Genomic DNA, 17,675 nt, shown 5'->3' with positions numbered 1-17,675 from the left:
CCGACAAAAATTTTCAGAAATTTTTTTATGTTTCGTCATTTCAATTATAAGAGATATTTATTATAACTCAAAAACCAGCTTCGAGATTGTCCTCTCCGGAGTTAAAAAAAAAATAATCGACTTCTCAGGGTGAGAGTGATGGATTTGCTTCCGGCCGAGACGACCTCGCAGATCGCCAAGAAGCATGGCTTCCGGTCACTGAAACTGGTTAACGTCGACCTGGACCAAGTTCTAGAGGACCAACCCTTCGGCGCTGACTACGGCCGCCTCGACAATGGCCTCTTTTACTATGTTCGTCGGAACTCCAAGCCTCGAATGCGTGCCGCTCTCGCTCTCGCAGTCAAGGCTGGGTACTCAATTTCACCAATTTTCAAATTTTATGATATGTATCGGGGTTGTTGTTGTGGTTTTAGGGGCTGATTCATTGGGTTTGTGGCAGCTCAGTTTTGGAGGAGGAGGAGGAGCGGGGAGTGGCTCACATAGTAGAGCATCTCGCTTTTAGCGCCACTACGAAATACACGAATCACGATATTGTTAAATTTCTTGAGAGTATTGGGGCGGAGTTTGGTGCTTGTCAAAATGCGGTCACTTCTGCTGATGAGACTGTGTATGAGCTGTTTGTGCCTGTTGATAAGCCAGAATTGCTATCTCAGGCCATTTCTGTCTTGGCTGAATTCAGTACTGAGGTATCAAATGACCTCATTTCTTTGTCTTTTTTGGGTTATATCAGTGTGTATGACTATGCAAATTGTGTAGGTTAGGGTATCAAAAGAAGATTTGGAGAAAGAAAGAGGAGCTGTTATGGAAGAGTATAGAGGGAATAGGAATGCTAGTGGAAGAATGCAGGATGCTCATTGGATTCTGATGATGGAAGGTTCAAAGGTATTGCTGTTGATTTTTCGATCTTTTGGTTGGTGTTTGTAGATTCATTAGCTAGTTATTGCATGATAAATGCATTTTTGAGGCTCCTTTAGTTCTTTAGTGAGCTAACGCCTGATTGTTTTGCCTTTGTGATTATTCTTCCTTACTTTGAGTGATATAGTAGCTATTTATATCATGTTATTTACAAAATCTTGCTTTATTGCAGTATGCTGACCGCTTACCAATTGGATTAGAGAAGGTGATTCGGACAGTTTCTGCTGAGACTGTAAAGCACTTTTATAGGAAATGGTACCATCTGCAGAACATGGCCGTGATAGCTGTTGGAGATTTTTCTGATACCAAGGTTTGAATTTGCTCATATATTTGTATATATGTTCTTTTGCAATTTAAGTGAGTTTTCTACTCAAAATTCCTTAACAATATTTGATGTTCTTTAGAGCTCTTTGAATTCTAGCATTGTGTTTTCCTTGAAATTTCTCAACGATTCCTGATCCTCTCTCTCTCTTTTCCTTTAGAGTGTAGTTGAGTTGATCAAGATGCATTTTGGGCAGAAATATCCAGAACCTGACCCCCCATTGATACCAGTATTAGAGGTTCCACCCCACAAGGAACCACGTTTTTCATGTTTTGTTGAATCTGAAGCTGCTGGGGTTAGTGCATCTTGAAACTCAAACATATGTGAGAAATTCAAATAAATCTACTGGAATATAGAAATTATCTATTTTAACACTGTTGTCCTTATTGGTTTGTGGCAGTCTGCAGTGATGATTAGCTATAAGATGCCTGCAGATGAGCTGAAGAAGGTGAAGGACTACAAGTCTATGCTTGTAGAATCCATGTTTCTCTATGCTCTAAACCAGAGATTCTTTAAATTATCTCGCAGAAAGGATCCACCCTATTTCTCATGCTCAGCTGCAGCAGATGTTCTAGTTTGTCCACTGAAGGCTTGTATAATGACTTCAGCCTGTAAAGAGAAAGGCACTTTGCGGGCCCTAGAATCAATGCTCTTTGAGGTTTGTTTTCATTTTGATTTTTAAACTTATTTGCTTTTGCTTTGTTGTTTTCATTATTGTATTCAGTATTCACTGTTACATTATATTTTAGGTTGCAAGGGTACGGTTACATGGTTTTTCGGAACGTGAAATATCTATTGTTCGAGCTTTACTAATGGCTGAGATTGAGTCTGCCTATCTGGAGCGTGATCAGATGCAATCAACCAACTTGCGAGATGAATATTTACAAGTACATTGAGACAATAGCTTTCTTTTAACTTCCCAATGATTAACATGGAGTTTTTAATGGATGTGTCCAAATAATTTCTGTTATTATCATTTTGCAGCATTTTCTCCGAAATGAACCTGTTGTTGGGATTGAGTATGAAGCTCAACTTCAAAAAACAATTCTCCCTCGTGAGTACCTGTTACTGCATGTTTACATCAACTGGTTTCTGAAAACTGTAATAGATTAGGTATGATTGCTCCTGCCATGATTTTTGTTTCCATAGAGATATCGGCATTAGAGGTATCCAAGTATTCAGAGAAGTTACGAACATCATGTAGCTGTGTTATAAAGACAATTGAACCGCGAGCTTCTGCAACAGTTGATGATCTGAAAAAAGTGCTATTGAAAATAAGTGTTCTTGAGGGGGAAGGAAGCATTAGTCCTTGGGATGATGAAAAAATTCCAGAGGAAATTGTTGCTACAAAGCCAAATCCAGGGTAAAGTCAAATGTCATGTTCCTTTATATTAGGGTCTGTTTGGAATTGATGTTTAAGTTGTTGAAAAATCTATTTGGAATTGATGTTTAAGTTGTTGAAAAACACTATCTCAAAAATGTTTATTGCAGACCCTTAAATTTTTATTTTTATTTAAATTTGACATATTTTAGTTATAAGAACATCAAACCAACAAAACAACTTTTTCAAACTGTTTTTTTAAACAACATTTGAAATGGTGCTTTTCCAAATAATCAGTTTCAACCACAATTCCAACCATGCTCTTAATATGCCAATCTCTCTGTAACTTCCCTCGTCTTCTCCCTCCCTTGTCAAAGTAACATAAAAAATATATATCTGTTGCGTTGTGTTGTTTCTTCTATTTCTATTTTTTTGGTATGACTAGATGTTCCTTTTGTGTGTATGAAATGTTGTCATTTCATGCATTGAGATATTCCTACATTCATTGTTTTTGCAATACCTCATTCTATGTGAGTGGTTGCATTAATTGATTGCATTATTATGAACTTAATTAATTAAAGAATTACTACAGGAGTATCCTGCATCAGCTTGACTATCCAAATATTGGAGCATCTGAATTAATCCTATCAAATGGCATGCGAGTTTGCTATAAGTGTACAGACTTACTTGATGATCAGGTAAATTTCATGTAGGAAGTGCAAATATCTATTACTAAAATTACCTATCTTTTGAACTTCCATTCCATGCTTGGCACAATATTTGTATAAGAATCTCAATATTGTAGCACTTTAGCATGTTCTCTCCCACTGAGATTTTTTGTTTATATAAGAGTTGCAGAGATGAGAATGTTAAGATGGATGAGTGACCATACTAGACTAGATAAAGTCCGTAATGAGAGTATTAGAGAAAAGGTAGGAGTGGTGCCAATTGAGGATAAGTTGAGAGAAGAGAGATTGAGGTGGTTTGGTCATGTGAAGCGTAGACATACGGAGGCTCCAGTTAGACAAGTAGAGCACATTCGGGTTAGAGGATAGAAAGAAAAAAAGGAGTAGACCTAAATTGACTTGGAGGAGAGTAGTACAACATGACCTAGAAGCATTACACATTTATGAGGATTTAACCCAAAATCATTTAGAGTGGAGAAAGCGAATTCATATAGGCGACCCCAAATTTTTGGGATAAAGACTTAGTTAAGTTGAGTTGAGTTGAGTGGCAGTTGCACATTATTCCCATTTTCTATATAATCTTCAGCACTAGAGATGAAGCAGATTGGATTGAAAACTCAGTATTTGGATACAAGAAAAAAGTTATCAATTCTAAAGTATCATAGGAATAATTTTAATTGTTGTGGTAGTTTACTTTAATCATTTTAAAAGGTTTACTGCAGTGAAATCTAACAGGAGTGAGGCTTGACGGCCAGATCTCTGATCATAAGGATAATGAGAAATGAATAAAGAGAGAATCATAACTCAAGTCAAAAGGTCTTAAAATTGCTTATTTCATGAAGCTGGCTCCACTAAGTTCTTTTCAATGTATAGCTTTGTTAAGGACCAAGTTCTCTGTCGATTTTCATTATCAATAATGTGTTTCCTATCTTGACTTGTGCTTTTTGGGCAATTCTCTTTCTTCATCAAACTGAAACATACATATTTCTGTGGATTGGATTTTCAATCATTGTCATTATCTGGCATTACCATAATTAGTCTTTTGGGTAAATCAATGTTGGTTTGGGGCTTTGGGCACTACAAAAGCATCACTGGAAGTTTATGTACTAATCCCAAGCTTGATACAGTTTTATGGTCATCACAATGTCAATGTTCCCATAGATAACATGTGTCTGAAGTTGATGCATTGGTACCTGTCAGATTTTTGGCAGATATATTTTCATCTAAACATAAAAGTTGGACCCAGAATGTTTTTCTTTATTTTTTCCCATATTTTTTTAGAATTTCTGTTATGGTTCCTATTTTGAAATTGAATTTTAGTGTCCATATGACAGGTCCCTATCTGTCAATCCATTGGATTTTTGTGCCACTTTTGAATTAAGAATACAGTTGGTTATGTGGAAGCCATTAATTCTAGTCAACCACTTGTTTCAACAGGTTCTTTTTACAGGGTTCTCATATGGTGGTCTGTCTGAAATCCCGGAAAGTGATTATTTTTCGTGCTCAATGGGATCAACCATTGCTGGAGAAATTGGTGTATTTGGTTACAGACCATCTGTTCTAATGGATATGCTTGCTGGTAAGAGAGTTGAAGTTGGTACAAAACTTGGAGCATACATGAGAACTTTTTCAGGAGATTGTTCACCCTCAGATCTGGAAACAGCTTTGCAGGTTTGCTTTGTCATATTTGTCATATTTATGCCATTATTTATTTATTTATCATGGAATACAATATCTCTCTCACAGTTGTACCTGCATGTCTCGAAAAGGAATGTCATTTTTGTTTCAATTAATTTAAATTAGGATCTGTTCTTGAATCTATGAGTAATGAGGGGAGTTTTTTCCCCCTTTCTTTTGTTTGGGTGGGGTGGGGTGGACGGGATCAGAACACTGAATTGCACTGCCAAGGTCACATACATACTGTACTGCTCATAATCAAGTATCTCAATTCAATCACATATTATCCCAAATTAGTCCAGTAAAAAAGTGCTAAACATTATTGCCTTTTCTGTCCATCTAGTGCCATGCTTTTTGTTAATTTATGTGTCTTTTCTCCCAGCATAACTTGTTTTTGGGTTTTCCTCATTTCTGTTGGACCTTCATGTCTAATCTCATCATTTTATGTGGGTGGAGGGGCCATTCTGCATTATATGTGGGGCAAAACCAAATTTCTCCCCTCTTATCCTATTGTCAAATAAAAATTTAATTGAAATCATAAACATCTTTTGTTTTGTAGGAGAATGGGATACTTTTATCGATAGCTACTATGCTGATCCACTTTGTTTAATGTTTGGTGGGGCTTGAATAGCCTATGGGGAACCTAGGCTGATGAAGGAGAGGACAATCATGCCATATTGTGTTGGATGTATCAGTAATAAATATCACCTAGATTGTCATATTTGCCTTAAATAGCTCCTTCAGATTTGAGGATTCAGAAGATATGAGAAAATATTTTGTTTCTCTATCTTACACTCACAAGCTAGAAATGCCATCATGCTCTCCTATCATTGACAGTATCCTGTTCTCGTTCACTAACCTAACATATGCAATGATTGGCTTTAAGTTTTGGCAAACATTGGCCTCTATGTTCTGATTATCATCTTAAGGGTGTTTTAACCTATATACTATTCCTACAGCTTGTCTATCAACTATTTACTACAAATGTAATACCTGGAGAAGAAGATGTCAAAATTGTGATGCAAATGGCAGAGGAAGCAGTTCGTGCTCAAGAGAGAGATCCTTATACTGCTTTCGCAGACCGAGTTAAGGAGCTCAACTATGGGAGCTCCTATTTTTTTAGGGTATGCTGGATTTCCTCTTTTGGGCTTACTATCACTTTCAAGATGGACTTTCCCTTCTTATAACCTTGGTTTTATTTATGATTTTGCAGCCTATTAGAATAAAGGACCTACGAAAAGTTGATCCACTAAAAGCTTGTGAATATTTTAACAGCTGTTTTAAGGATCCTTCAACTTTTACTTTTGTGATTGTTGGAAATCTTGATCCTACTATTGCACTTCCTCTGATATTGCAGTATTTGGTGAGTTGATAGGCCTTCTAATGATGTGAATGCAGAAATATTAAATATTGCATTGACTGATTGTGATTCTCCATGCAGGGTGGAATACCAAAACCTCCTGAACCTATTCTCCACTTTAACCGGGATGACCTCAAAGGATTACCATTCACATTTCCTACAAGCATAATAAGGTAGATGTTTTATTATCAATCATAGTGGTAGAAAAGGTATGTGACTATCATGCAACATTGAAGACAGTTAACCAGAAGGCTTTGATATGTGATAATCAGTTGGACCAACTGTTTAAGATAGATTGTCCTTGATTTCAAAAAATTTTATTTTTCTATGACGAGAGGAAACAGCCAATCGTACTCTCTCTCTCTCTCTCAGAGAAAATCAATTACTTTTTTTCTGTCCAGCCAAATATCTTCATTTTGGGTCCATGTTTTTCTTTTCAATTTGCAACAATAGTGAAACTTCTAGGATGTTCATTACTAGCACCTATGTGTCTGTGTTTATGAGCACATATATTTCCATTGGACTGATACGTATTCTAATTCATTTGATATTCTTGTAGAGAAGTGGTTCGAAGCCCCATGGTGGAAGCACAATGTTCAGTTCAGCTAAGCTTTCCTGTGGTGCTGAAGAATGGGACAATGGTTGGTGGCTGTTTTAATCTATCAATTAATAGCTCATATAATTGATAGTCATTGGCTTTTTTCATGACTTTCATATTAGTGATCATTGATATTTTTTTTTCTGTTGGAAAAAATTAATTGGCAGGTAGAAGAGATTCACCGTATTGGCTTCCTCAGCAAACTTCTTGAAACAAAAATAATGCAAGTTCTACGTTTCAAGCATGGGCAGGTGTGAATCTCATATGCCTTACTTTGTGTTATAATTGGTTCACTAGATGGTTCTTTATTTACTTTCATGTCCCAGATCTACTCTGCTGGTGTCTCTGTGTTCCTTGGTGGTAATATACCTTCTAGAACCGGCGATATACGTGGCGACATTAGCATAAATTTTTCTTGTGATCCTGAAATCTCCTGGAAGCTGGTAGGGAATTTTTGGTCTGTAATTGTTCATTTTTTCTTGTTAAGATTTAAGAATTAGTAGAAGCAAAAAAAACAAAGGAATAAAAGGGAGAGAAGGAAAATAATTCAAAAGGCTATATCCTTATTTTTGTTATTACTTATATAAAATAAAAGATTCCATATTTATGTACAAATATCTTAGAATTACTCTACTTAATTAGGAATATAAAACTTACCTATCTAGGAATATAAATCCTACACTAAATAGGAATTCTGACTTTCCATAACAATATAAATCCTACACTAAATAAGAATATAATATTGACTTTCCATAACACTCCCCTTTAAAATAGAATCTCATCAATTCAAACACTCCCCTTTATGAGATTCTCATTGAAACCAATAACTCTCTTACAACAGAACCAGATTCAAAAACACTTACGCAAAGGCACCAACACAAAGCATCAAAACACAACAACTCACAGGGTTGCACTTCCTCTCCAAAGGCCATACCAGCGAGGAAACACCAGCACAACACAACTCACAGGGTTGCATTTGCACTTCCCTCTCCAAAAGTGATACTGGCAAGGAAACATCAACATAAGAAGCAAACCCTGTCCAAAGGCAATACTGGTGAGGAAATATCAATACAAAGCAACTCACTGGGTTGCACTTTCCTCTTCAAAGCCATTGCCGGCCAGGAAAAAAAAACAACAGTAGATGAATCTTTATCGAACAGCCTACAAGGTTGTGATGTGGTGGCTGTCCAAACTTCAAGAACACCTTTTAAGGGAGAATCGAATGGGGCAGCAGCTCAAGGGCTTTAATGCCCTCTTCAAGTCAAACCAGAAGCAAAAATAAACCCAATAGAATGCAAATCACACAATAACAAAATTTATAGTCATCAAATTAAAGACAAAACAACAATAGAAACCAAAAACAAATAGGGTTGCAAGTCCCAAATGAACAACCAAGCAAAAGAGATCAAACACCATTGAAGAATTAGAAACAAAACCTCAGAACTTTATCAAACCACACTTAAGAAACTGAACAAATTAAAGCAGCCCTGGCGTGACTATGGGCAGTTGGAAGCATGACCAAAAACATCTTTTAAGGAGCACCAACCAAAATCTTCTCCAAATTGTTTCTATGAACGGTACCTGTGAACAATGTCATGAATAGTAGTCATAAACAATGTCGTGGACAATACCCGTAAACAGTGTCAATGAATAGTTCCCCTGATGAACAATACTGAAACCATAATGGATCCAATGCTCTGGTACCATGTTAAGATTTAAGAATTAGAAGAAGAAAAAGAAGGAAAATAACTCCAAGGGCTTTATCTTTATTTTTTGTCTCATTACTTCTATAAAATAAGCAATTACATATTTATATAAAAATCTCTTATAATTACTTAATTAGGAATATGAAACTTACCGATCTGGGAATATAAATCATAACTTACCGATCTGGGAATATAAATCATACACCTAATGGGAATGTAATATTGACTTTCCATAACATTTCTTTTCATTTTATTTATTTACTTATTTATATATTTCAATTGAGTGTCAATCCCCTGTTGTGCAATACTTCTTAATAGGTTGATCTTGCTTTGGATGAAATACTACGGCTTCAAGAGGAAGGACCATTAGACGAGGATGTTTCAACTGTACTAGAACTTGAGCAAAGGGCCCACGAAAATGGTTTGCAGGTTAAGTTCATTGAGTAACTAATGTTTCCAGCATTTAATTCTCATTTGGCAACCTAGGTGATATAGAATAGAAATTTTGGAAATCTTTCTTCTACCATTTCAATCCTATGGTAGTTGCGGAACTCCTAATTTTCTTCTTTTTATTTGCTCTAATTGATCTCACAGCATAAGGCTCATGAATATGAAAAGTTTGAGCAAGTTATACTAATTTAATCGTAGTGCTGATTTCTGATTGATCTTTCAGGAGAACTTCTACTGGCTGGAAAGAATTTTACGGAGCTACCAGTCAAGAATCTATAATGGTGATATGGGCAATGCCTTTGAGGTTGGTGGTTTATCTGTTTTTCCTAAAGCCTATATTGCAGTTTCTCCATTTTGTGTCATTGGCTTTTGTGAATCTGAAAGTCTCATTTAATGGGACTGATACTCTCTATTGAGGTTATGAGGTCTGGAGTTGCAACCACAGTTATAGTTAATAATGAAGCTGAAAAATCAAGCTTTCTTAAAATTTATGCTTTTCTTTTTTCTAAGACCATGTCATACAAGAGTTCTAGACTATGTTTTAACTAGTAATTTGGCATGGTGTGCATGAAGCATTTTTTGTAAAGTTAGTACTGGTGAGCATCCTTAGGCATATACAATACATATAGATGCAATTCATTTTTTCTCTACGTAGTAATCTGGGTTCTCTCTTTTTTTTTTTTTGGCTGATAACCTAACCTTTTAGCAATGGAACAAGTGGTCATTCTGTGATGAATGGCAATAGCAGTGCACATTATTGTCAGAGACACAAATAGCTAACTTTTTGTTTCTATCATGTTCTCTCCAGTGCTATAATTATAAGAATTTTATTTTCTGGTGCAGATTCAAGATGAAGGACGTTCTAATGTTAGACAATCTCTTACAAAATCAACAGTGATGTTGACGCTGCAAAGGATACTGCCTTATCCTTGCAAAAAACAGTATACTGCAGTCATTTTAATGCCTCAAACATCTCGCTTCCAGTTGCTGAGGTCATTCTTCAAATCTACTCGGACCAGTTATGCCAGAGATGCCAAGGTCGGTCTGTCTGATTTTGAATCTCCCAAATGTTATAACATCTTTAACTGAGGTGTTACATGATTTTTATTGATCAGAACTAAGTACTTTGGAAATCAAATATTTAGTACATGAATAAAATTTCTAGAAACTGTTGAAATCCCTATTTGTTCAGATCAGGTGTCTGCTCTTTTCCCTCTTTATACCTGTTGTTATTTTAAATTTTGATACCCATGTAACACATTAGTGTATTGGTGATGGCAGATCATAGCAAGTGTTGCCTGTTTGACTGTTTTGGCTCTCACTTTCTGGAGATATTCGAGAAGTAACCTGAGATCTTAGGAGGCTTTTGCTTTTGCTGAGCAGAGTTTCATGTACTTAGCAGGAAAGAGATTTTCTACAGGAATTTAGAATCATTTACCAAAGATTCGATTACAAGTATTTAGCTCCAAGAAAAAAATATCACCACTGATTTAGGGGAAGCATCTAGATTTATACACAAGCCTTTTATGTTTTTTAATCATTTACTTATTATTATTATTATTATATTTGTTGTGTTATGGTTTAACATTGGTTCCATCCCCCTATCCATTCTTTAAACATTGTGGACATTGTTCTGTAACGCTGATGATAAGGAATACTTGATTTCCTTTTTGGGTTTTTTTTTGCTTTGGACATCACAAGAAGTGAAATGTGATTATCTACGTTGCACATAATTTTAAAAAAAAAATTCCTTATAACAAATTAAAGTCGTATGCTATAATTTTTTTTAAAAAATTAATTATTATTATTATTCCTGCATTCAGCATAAATAATCTTGAAATGTTTTTTTGTCAGAATTGAACTTTGATTGATAAGGAATAAGACCTCTCACTCTTATCAACTAGATTAATCCTATTGAGTTGGAGTGCTAGATTTGGGGTGGCAAATATTAGTCTTGTTCTGTCTGAAAACCCTATTATTTCATTCGGTTGAAAAACGTGGACATGCAAGGAATGAGCTTTAATAAATTGTCTTTGTATGGAAAGCCTGAATTGTCTTTAAAAAGCTGCACGTCAAATTTAAGATTTTGATGAAGAAGCATCTACCATCTTATGACTATTGATCCCTGCCCATCTTTTCCCCTCGTGCTAGGCACGCCTGTGTTCTTTCTCTCACGTGCGAGAGGGGTAGGATCTCTTTCTCAATTGCTTGATGATGGAGGAGGTGAATGTATCAAATGTAGCATCTATATTAACGTAGGTACTAAATCTGATCCATTTTATGATTAATCTTCAACTCCATTAATTTTTAAATGAAATTTATGTCAGTTTATTTTTGCAGAAACAAATTATATAAGAAGCTTAATTGCAAAAAATTTTAAGTTTGGGAATTATTTTGTGACCAATCAAAATATTCAGGGTCCAATATACATACAAGCCGAATATTAGATAGGACGATAATCACCAAGCCCAAGCCCAAGCCATCTCAAATTTAAAATTTGTAGAAACTTGGGCCAAGTTGGGCAACCCGGCCCAACGCTACATAGGATAATATAGTAATTTCATATAGGCTATAGAACTTTCTCACGGAGTCACGGTGACCAAGCTAGAGTTTAATGAATTATGACCTTTTTAATAGTTCAACTCTCATTCTCGCGCCTCTCTCCTCCTGCTATCCATCAGGCAAAGGTCTCTCTCTCTCTCTCTCTCTCTCTCTCTCTCTCTCTCTCTCTCTGTGAGGTAATTTAGGGCAAAAGCTGTAGATTATGGATGTTGGAGACTTTAAAGTGATAATGCGCTACCGAATGCAGGTAGGTCATCTGAGTGAGTGAAATGGTGGACAAGACTAAGGGGAGAAAGGAGGAGGTAGTTACCAGAGAGTACAATATCAACCTGCACAAGAGATTGCATGGCTGGTAATGTGTCTTCCTTCATATAGTACTTGTTGTTTTATATTGACCTTTATTTGAATCTATTAAGGTTTCCACCTGAAGTTGAGATTATAGTTATAGTTTTAATGGGTTTATGGAGATACATGGTGGGTAGTTGGGTTGTATCAATTGATGAAGGTTTACTTCTAAAGCTTATGTGCAACTGTGCAAGGATGCTGGTGTTGATTGCATTAGCCTTTTTTTGTGGTGATTATTTATTGATGAAAAATGGTTTTTTTTTTTTTTTTTTTTTAGAATTTTAAGTAACTTTGCTTATGAGCATAGATGTGGGTTTTAGGAGATTTCTTTGCTAACAATTGGGCAAAAGAGCATGTGGACAATTATATCTAGTTTATGACGGAATGGCATGACATTAGTCGTCCTTGGGATAAAGAAAACTAGGAAAGGCAGTTTAAGTGATTTGAATTTTGATGTAATAGAATTCTTAAGAGCTTGCAATGTGACAAGCCTTCTGCATTGGGATGACATTGTTACTAACTTTGGAGAATATCATTAACTAGTCCTGAGTTTGAGAGGCGTAAGCAGTTCATTTATTTAAAATTGCATCGAGGAGCCTTTGCTAGTCTTTCCTTTAGTGAAGTGAGGCATTTTTATCTTGTTCTGGTGCACGGTAGTATAGCACAATTTACCATTATGTCATCGTGATATTATTTTTGTGTTGATGGTTGTTTATGGTACAGTTTGATGATTGAACGCTGGCACTAAATCAAATTAATTTGAAAATGTGCTTGCTCTCCTGCAAATGTTGAGGTGACATAATCTCTTATTTATTCACTACTGGTTTTTGCAAAATTCTGCAAAACAGCACCTTCAAGAAGAAGGCTCCCAAGGCCATTAAAGAAATCAGGAAGTTTGCTCAGAAGGCCATGGGAACAAAGGATGTGAGAGTGGATGTCAAGCTGAACAAGAGCATCTGGAGCAGGGGGATCCGGAGTGTCCCAAGGAGGGTCAGGGTTCGCATTGCACGCAGAAGGAATGATGACGAAGATGCAAAGGAACAGCTTTACTCCCTTGTCACTGTTGCAGAAATCCCAGCTGAAGGACTAAGAGGTCTGGGCACCAAGATTATTGAAGACGAGGATTGATCCTTCTATTTGTGTGAAAAAACAAATCCAATCACAAGTTAAACTGTATTTTATTTTTGCAAATGTCGAGTACTTCCAGACCAATTAGTTTTTCATTTTTCCATGCAGATAATTTCATTGCTGTTGTTAAGATTTTCAAATGCCATTTACCATATTGTTGTAGCGGACACGTTTATTATCAGTGCTTGATCTTATCCTTTTTGTGATAAAATGTTTCCGCCTTGCGAAGTTGCGCTATCTCGATTCGATCCCAAATGCCACAGCTTTTTTTTTTTTTTTGAATTTAATCAGTAAAACTAAGTGGTCAATTTTAAATTACAAATACATGGGCAGATTTTACCAAAAAAAAAAAAAATCTTTTATTCTTTGATTTTATATATTATACATGCAATTAATTGATTTTTTATTTTTGGTTTTCCATTTTGATGCCTAAAAGGTAGCTTTAATTTCAGCAACTGGAAAACAACAAATTCAGCCACCCTTTCCATTCCAGTTACGCTACTAGTGCAAGGAATAAATGTGCTGCATAGTGCTTTCCAGTTCTCACCCATCAATAAGTTGATCATACTGATTCATAGTGCTATATTGATCCATTCAGATGCATCATACTACATCAAAACATAAATAGATCCATTCAGATATATCATAGCTAAAGCAAATACAACGAATAAAAAAGAGAGTTGCGGCTGGGAGCAACTTAAAGACTTGCAAAAACTTGTGTAGTAATTTTACTTGTAGAAGTAGATTATGCCAACTTCAAGCCACCCCACTTGTGATCACATGTGAGATTAAGAGAAAAACTCATGGTTATTTATTTGTACAGAAAGGTATAAGCATGATGTAAATTCCTCATTTCAAATTTAGTGATCCATGTAGCTTCCTTTTCCCAACCTGCTATGCTTGAAAAACTGAGTTCAATCCCAATGAAGTAAAAAAATGAAAATGCAGGTTGACAGAAATTTAGCTGGCCTTAAAAGCATACATGTAGCCTCTAAGTTTCCTCACTTCTTCTGATGACTGGGCAAGTAGATGGTCAACATAGAGACAAATACTAGCTCCGCTGCAATTTAAAGAAAAAATAAAGATGATGATATTCTAAGTGAACTTATTCCAAAAAACTGTCGTATGAAGGGAGCCTGGGACAAGCACCACCCACCAAAGAGGACCGAATGGAAGCCAGAAGACATCCCATCGAAATCTTGACATCCTGTGCCACAAGTTCCATAGTAAAATATGATTGACATATAGCATGCTAGAATATTGAGAAAATTACACTGGACTTGATATCAGCCCCTGTGAGTTTAGTGCAGCATATGGGCAAAACTTGACATATTAAACGCACAAAGTAGTTATGTAAAGAACTCCATGTACCTTATCATGTAATATAACCAGAAAACTGCAAGTATTAGCCCGGTATAGCATGAGTACCAAATCCACCGCCTTTGATGCTTTGAATTATGAAGTAAACCCACAATGGCCATTGAGCATACTAAAACAGCTACCCAATCTACTGTAATTTTAAAAAATTAGCAATGGAAATACATTTTACTACTGTGCAAAGACAGCAACAATATAACACTGCACTGACAGATAGAATATATCTCAATTTGAATGGTAAATGATAGCAATTAAGATTTCACCAATGTAATCCATGATGCATGTAAAGCACGAGAGGGCAAATTGGCATTTTAGCAATACTTTGGCATTGAAAAGGCAAAAACATAGGAGCAAATCAGCAATGAAAAGAATTCATTTCAACTATTTACAGTGCGACCGATCAAGCTCCATCAAATAAGCAGTAAATCAAAGTAAATCTGGTTGATTAATATCATTTATTTCATCCTTTATTTAGAGTGTGACTGATCAAGCTCCATCAAATATGCAATAAATAAAAGTAAATCCGGTTGATTAATATCATTTATTTCATCCTTTTGGAGTAGAACCACAGCCACTTCTCTCTTATCAAGGAAATACATCCAACAATTACTCCCTATGAACTTCAAAGGAAGTGTTATTTGAAGGATAATCAATTGAAATGATGGCATAAGAAGGAAATCATATAATTTCCTAATGCAGGAGAGAAAGAACTGCAACTAACTGTAATATTAATTTTCTTTTGACAACGACAATGCACGTACAGCTGCTGGCTAACAAGAGAAAATGATATCTTTATGTGTGATTCCAAAGAGAAATTTTATAGTGAAACAGTGATTCCATGTAGACATGTGGAATTGCAAGCTAATAAAAAATTAACATGTAAACAATTACAATTATTGAAAAAAAAAAAAGGGCTTGGGTAGTTTCAATTTTCTGAGGCCCACTTATATATACGAGTGTGTGTCAGTTTTTAATTTATTGGCTGGTGGTTATTCCATATATACTATACTATCTGGAATAACCACTTTATTCTATAATTTCTTGAATCCTAGACATGTAAGCCTGTGATCCTATGAGGATACTACACATTGGAAATAGCAGAGCTCCTAGATACATATTTGTATTGGTAAAATAACCATGAGGTGCAGGAATGTAAGTCATGGCTTCATAGCAAAAGAATAATTCCACTTGCTATCATTCAGATCAAGATACTAGAAACTGAAAAACTTTTTAAGAGCATAAGAAGGAAGCTGAGAAAACGGCATCAAACAATTCCTCATTAAAACAAGATTCAGTGATTCAACTAACGCCCCATTTGGTCAATTTGCCAAAGGTTTTTTTTACTAATATATATATATATATATACATATATATATTTAGTGACGAGTAAAGAGACGTACCTGCAAAGATTACCATCCATGAATCGATATCTTCCATGAAGTAAGCATGATACCTCTATTAATCAAAAGGCAAACCCAGCCGCACCGCCGCGCCCCGCCCGCCACCCCCCCCCCCCCCCCCCACAAAAAAAAAAAAAAAAATAAATAAATAAACCTCAAATTCCACGATGAAAATAAAAGAAAAAGCGCACAATCTATCCGCTTCCAAAATCATTAATCTCGTTCTATTGAGTGATTGATTTAGTTTACCAGTTTCCATGGATAAGTAGCCTGCTGGTAGATGGAGTACAGTTGAAACACAGCGTAGCAGAAGAGAAGTCCAGCGAACACCCACTACCAAAAAATTAATAATAATCAAAATAAAAATTGAATAAAAAATAAAGATCGTTAATTGAATTAACCGCTATAGGTAATAAGCATTGTGACTACTGTACCCTCCATATAAAAGACTGCTGAGCTTGCGTCATTTCAAGCGATCGAACCAACTCTTCTTGTTCTGTATATTGAAAAACAGAGATGGAAATTAATTAATCCCTGACTGTTTGGTTGCTGAGAAAATAAATCATTTCTCGGCATCTAAGAGAAAACCTTCAGTGTCCATGGGACGAGAATCATTGAGGGAGGGATCCTCCCAAGTTGGGAGAGATGAGCTCAAGTTATGAGATTTTCGCCAATTTCTCGCCAGCTTCTTCATCTGTACCTTCTCCGGCTCGGTCGGTCAGTTTCTATGATTTGAAGCCTTTGTCTTTTCATTTTGAAGGATTAAAAAAAAAAAAAAAACAAAATATATATATATATATATATATATATATATATATACACCCTTACTTTTCTTGGATTGGGCCGTTAAGGCCTAAAACCCTTTCATAGGGCTCTCCATATGGACCGATGAGGCTTAAAACTCTTTTTTTGGGCTCCCAAACTAGGCTGACGATGCCTGAAAGTCCTCCCACTGTGCCCCAAAAATGCCATGAACTGGATTCTAAAAACTGGACCTCTAGGGCTCAAAAACAAACTTACTGGTAGGATAAGGTGAATTAATTCAGATTTTTTATTTATTATTTTTGAAGTTCAGTTTTATTTTTTTTATTTTTATAATTTTTTATTTATTTATTTTTATTCATTTTTAAATTTAAAAAAAAAAACCCAACCGAAATATATTTAATTTGTAAACTTTCATAACACTTAAGGTTTTATTAGGGTTATACTGTTCTTGATATTTTAATTTAATTTTAGTTCTTCACTAAAAATTAAATTGAATCATATTAAAATTAAATTAGAATCATATCAAACTAAAAATTAAATTTATACATATATTTTTTTATATTTTTTAAGATATATTATATACTTTCAAAATATATATATAAGATAACAGTGCAATTATAATGAAAAATTATAAGGTAATTTAATTTATATATATTCTTAATTATATTTATATCTTATAGTTAAATATTATATAATTTAGGCATAACTAAAAGATATATTATATAATATATTATGTATTAGTAACTCAATTCAAAACTTAAAAACTACTTTAAGTATGACTTTTTAAATAAATAATTACATAAAATTATTTTAAGAATCAATAATTAAACCGAAACCGTACAGAGCCAAAATGAAATTGAAGAACTGAGAATTATACTGAACTGAAATCGAAACAATGAATAACTGAATCAGAACCGTGCCTAAATTTTAATTCAATTTTGATTCTTAAGCAAATTTCAAATCAAATATGGTTTATCTACTTAAATTTGATTAAAAATTAAAATTATTAATTTTAATATATAGTTAATGCTAATTTTTTATTTAATTAAATATATATATATTA

At 35.0% G+C, this 17,675-nt stretch overlaps 3 protein-coding genes across 6 annotated transcripts; 2 read left to right on the top strand and 1 right to left on the bottom strand.

The window, feature by feature from the left end:
* The first annotated feature begins 21 nt into the window (after window positions 1–21).
* LOC110635888 (zinc protease PQQL-like) lies at window positions 22–10,768 on the top strand. Of its 2 annotated transcripts, XM_021785387.2 has the most exons (21): window positions 24–350; window positions 440–686; window positions 757–882; window positions 1,088–1,225; window positions 1,398–1,532; window positions 1,638–1,895; window positions 1,987–2,124; window positions 2,222–2,291; window positions 2,387–2,600; window positions 3,151–3,256; window positions 4,682–4,915; window positions 5,881–6,045; window positions 6,135–6,284; window positions 6,363–6,454; window positions 6,841–6,922; window positions 7,047–7,130; window positions 7,206–7,322; window positions 8,904–9,014; window positions 9,259–9,339; window positions 9,879–10,073; window positions 10,317–10,768. In XM_021785387.2, exons 1-21 carry the CDS (start codon window positions 139–141, stop codon window positions 10,392–10,394), a joined length of 3,033 nt encoding a protein of 1,010 aa, XP_021641079.2. In that variant the 5' UTR covers window positions 24–138; the 3' UTR covers window positions 10,395–10,768. The 2 variants fall into 2 exon arrangements, with proteins under 2 accessions (XP_057985683.1, XP_021641079.2); XM_058129700.1 differs by lacking the exon at window positions 7,206–7,322 and having other exon boundaries at window positions 22–350.
* A 911-nt stretch (window positions 10,769–11,679) lies between these two features.
* On the top strand, window positions 11,680–13,222 carry LOC110635897 (60S ribosomal protein L31). 2 transcript variants are annotated; one of them, XM_021785397.2, is made up of 3 exons: window positions 11,680–11,722; window positions 11,845–11,949; window positions 12,791–13,222. In XM_021785397.2, exons 2-3 carry the CDS (start codon window positions 11,867–11,869, stop codon window positions 13,068–13,070), a joined length of 363 nt encoding a protein of 120 aa, XP_021641089.2. In that variant the 5' UTR covers window positions 11,680–11,722; window positions 11,845–11,866; the 3' UTR covers window positions 13,071–13,222. The 2 variants fall into 2 exon arrangements, with proteins under 2 accessions (XP_021641089.2, XP_021641088.2); XM_021785396.2 differs by lacking the exon at window positions 11,680–11,722 and having other exon boundaries at window positions 11,730–11,949.
* Window positions 13,223–13,679: 457 nt separating this feature from the next.
* LOC110635895 (uncharacterized) lies at window positions 13,680–16,616 on the bottom strand. Of its 2 annotated transcripts, none has more exons than XM_021785392.2 (8): window positions 16,436–16,616; window positions 16,282–16,343; window positions 16,097–16,180; window positions 15,848–15,902; window positions 14,442–14,580; window positions 14,227–14,277; window positions 14,053–14,130; window positions 13,680–13,961 (listed from the first exon to the last, which is right to left on the bottom strand). In XM_021785392.2, the coding sequence occupies exons 1-8, from the start codon at window positions 16,539–16,541 to the stop codon at window positions 13,931–13,933; spliced, it is 606 nt and encodes a 201-aa protein (XP_021641084.2). In that variant the 5' UTR covers window positions 16,542–16,616; the 3' UTR covers window positions 13,680–13,930. The 2 variants fall into 2 exon arrangements, with proteins under 2 accessions (XP_021641084.2, XP_021641086.2); XM_021785394.2 differs by having other exon boundaries at window positions 14,442–14,577.
* Between the last annotated feature and the right edge of the window lie 1,059 nt (window positions 16,617–17,675).

This window comes from Hevea brasiliensis, chromosome 11 (assembly GCF_030052815.1).
Source record: "Hevea brasiliensis isolate MT/VB/25A 57/8 chromosome 11, ASM3005281v1, whole genome shotgun sequence".
Classification (NCBI taxonomy): Eukaryota; Viridiplantae; Streptophyta; class Magnoliopsida; order Malpighiales; family Euphorbiaceae; genus Hevea; species Hevea brasiliensis.
This window is presented reverse-complemented; position numbering and strand designations above follow the sequence as displayed.

Coding starts and splice junctions, on each gene's coding strand:
- LOC110635888 (XM_021785387.2), top strand. CDS start 139: ATGGATTTGCTTCCGGCCGAGACGACCTCGCAGATCGCCAAGAAGCAT. Junction 351..439: donor GCTCTCGCAGTCAAGGCTGG/GTACTCAATTTC, acceptor GGTTTGTGGCAG/CTCAGTTTTGGAGGAGGAGG. Junction 3,257..4,681: donor CAGACTTACTTGATGATCAG/GTAAATTTCATG, acceptor TTGTTTCAACAG/GTTCTTTTTACAGGGTTCTC.
- LOC110635897 (XM_021785397.2), top strand. CDS start 11,867: ATGGTGGACAAGACTAAGGGGAGAAAGGAGGAGGTAGTTACCAGAGAG. Junction 11,950..12,790: donor CACAAGAGATTGCATGGCTG/GTAATGTGTCTT, acceptor TCTGCAAAACAG/CACCTTCAAGAAGAAGGCTC.
- LOC110635895 (XM_021785392.2), bottom strand. CDS start 16,541: ATGAAGAAGCTGGCGAGAAATTGGCGAAAATCTCATAACTTGAGCTCA. Junction 16,344..16,435: donor TCGTCCCATGGACACTGAAG/GTTTTCTCTTAG, acceptor TTCAATATACAG/AACAAGAAGAGTTGGTTCGA. Junction 14,581..15,847: donor ATGGATGGTAATCTTTGCAG/GTACGTCTCTTT, acceptor TTAAAATTACAG/TAGATTGGGTAGCTGTTTTA.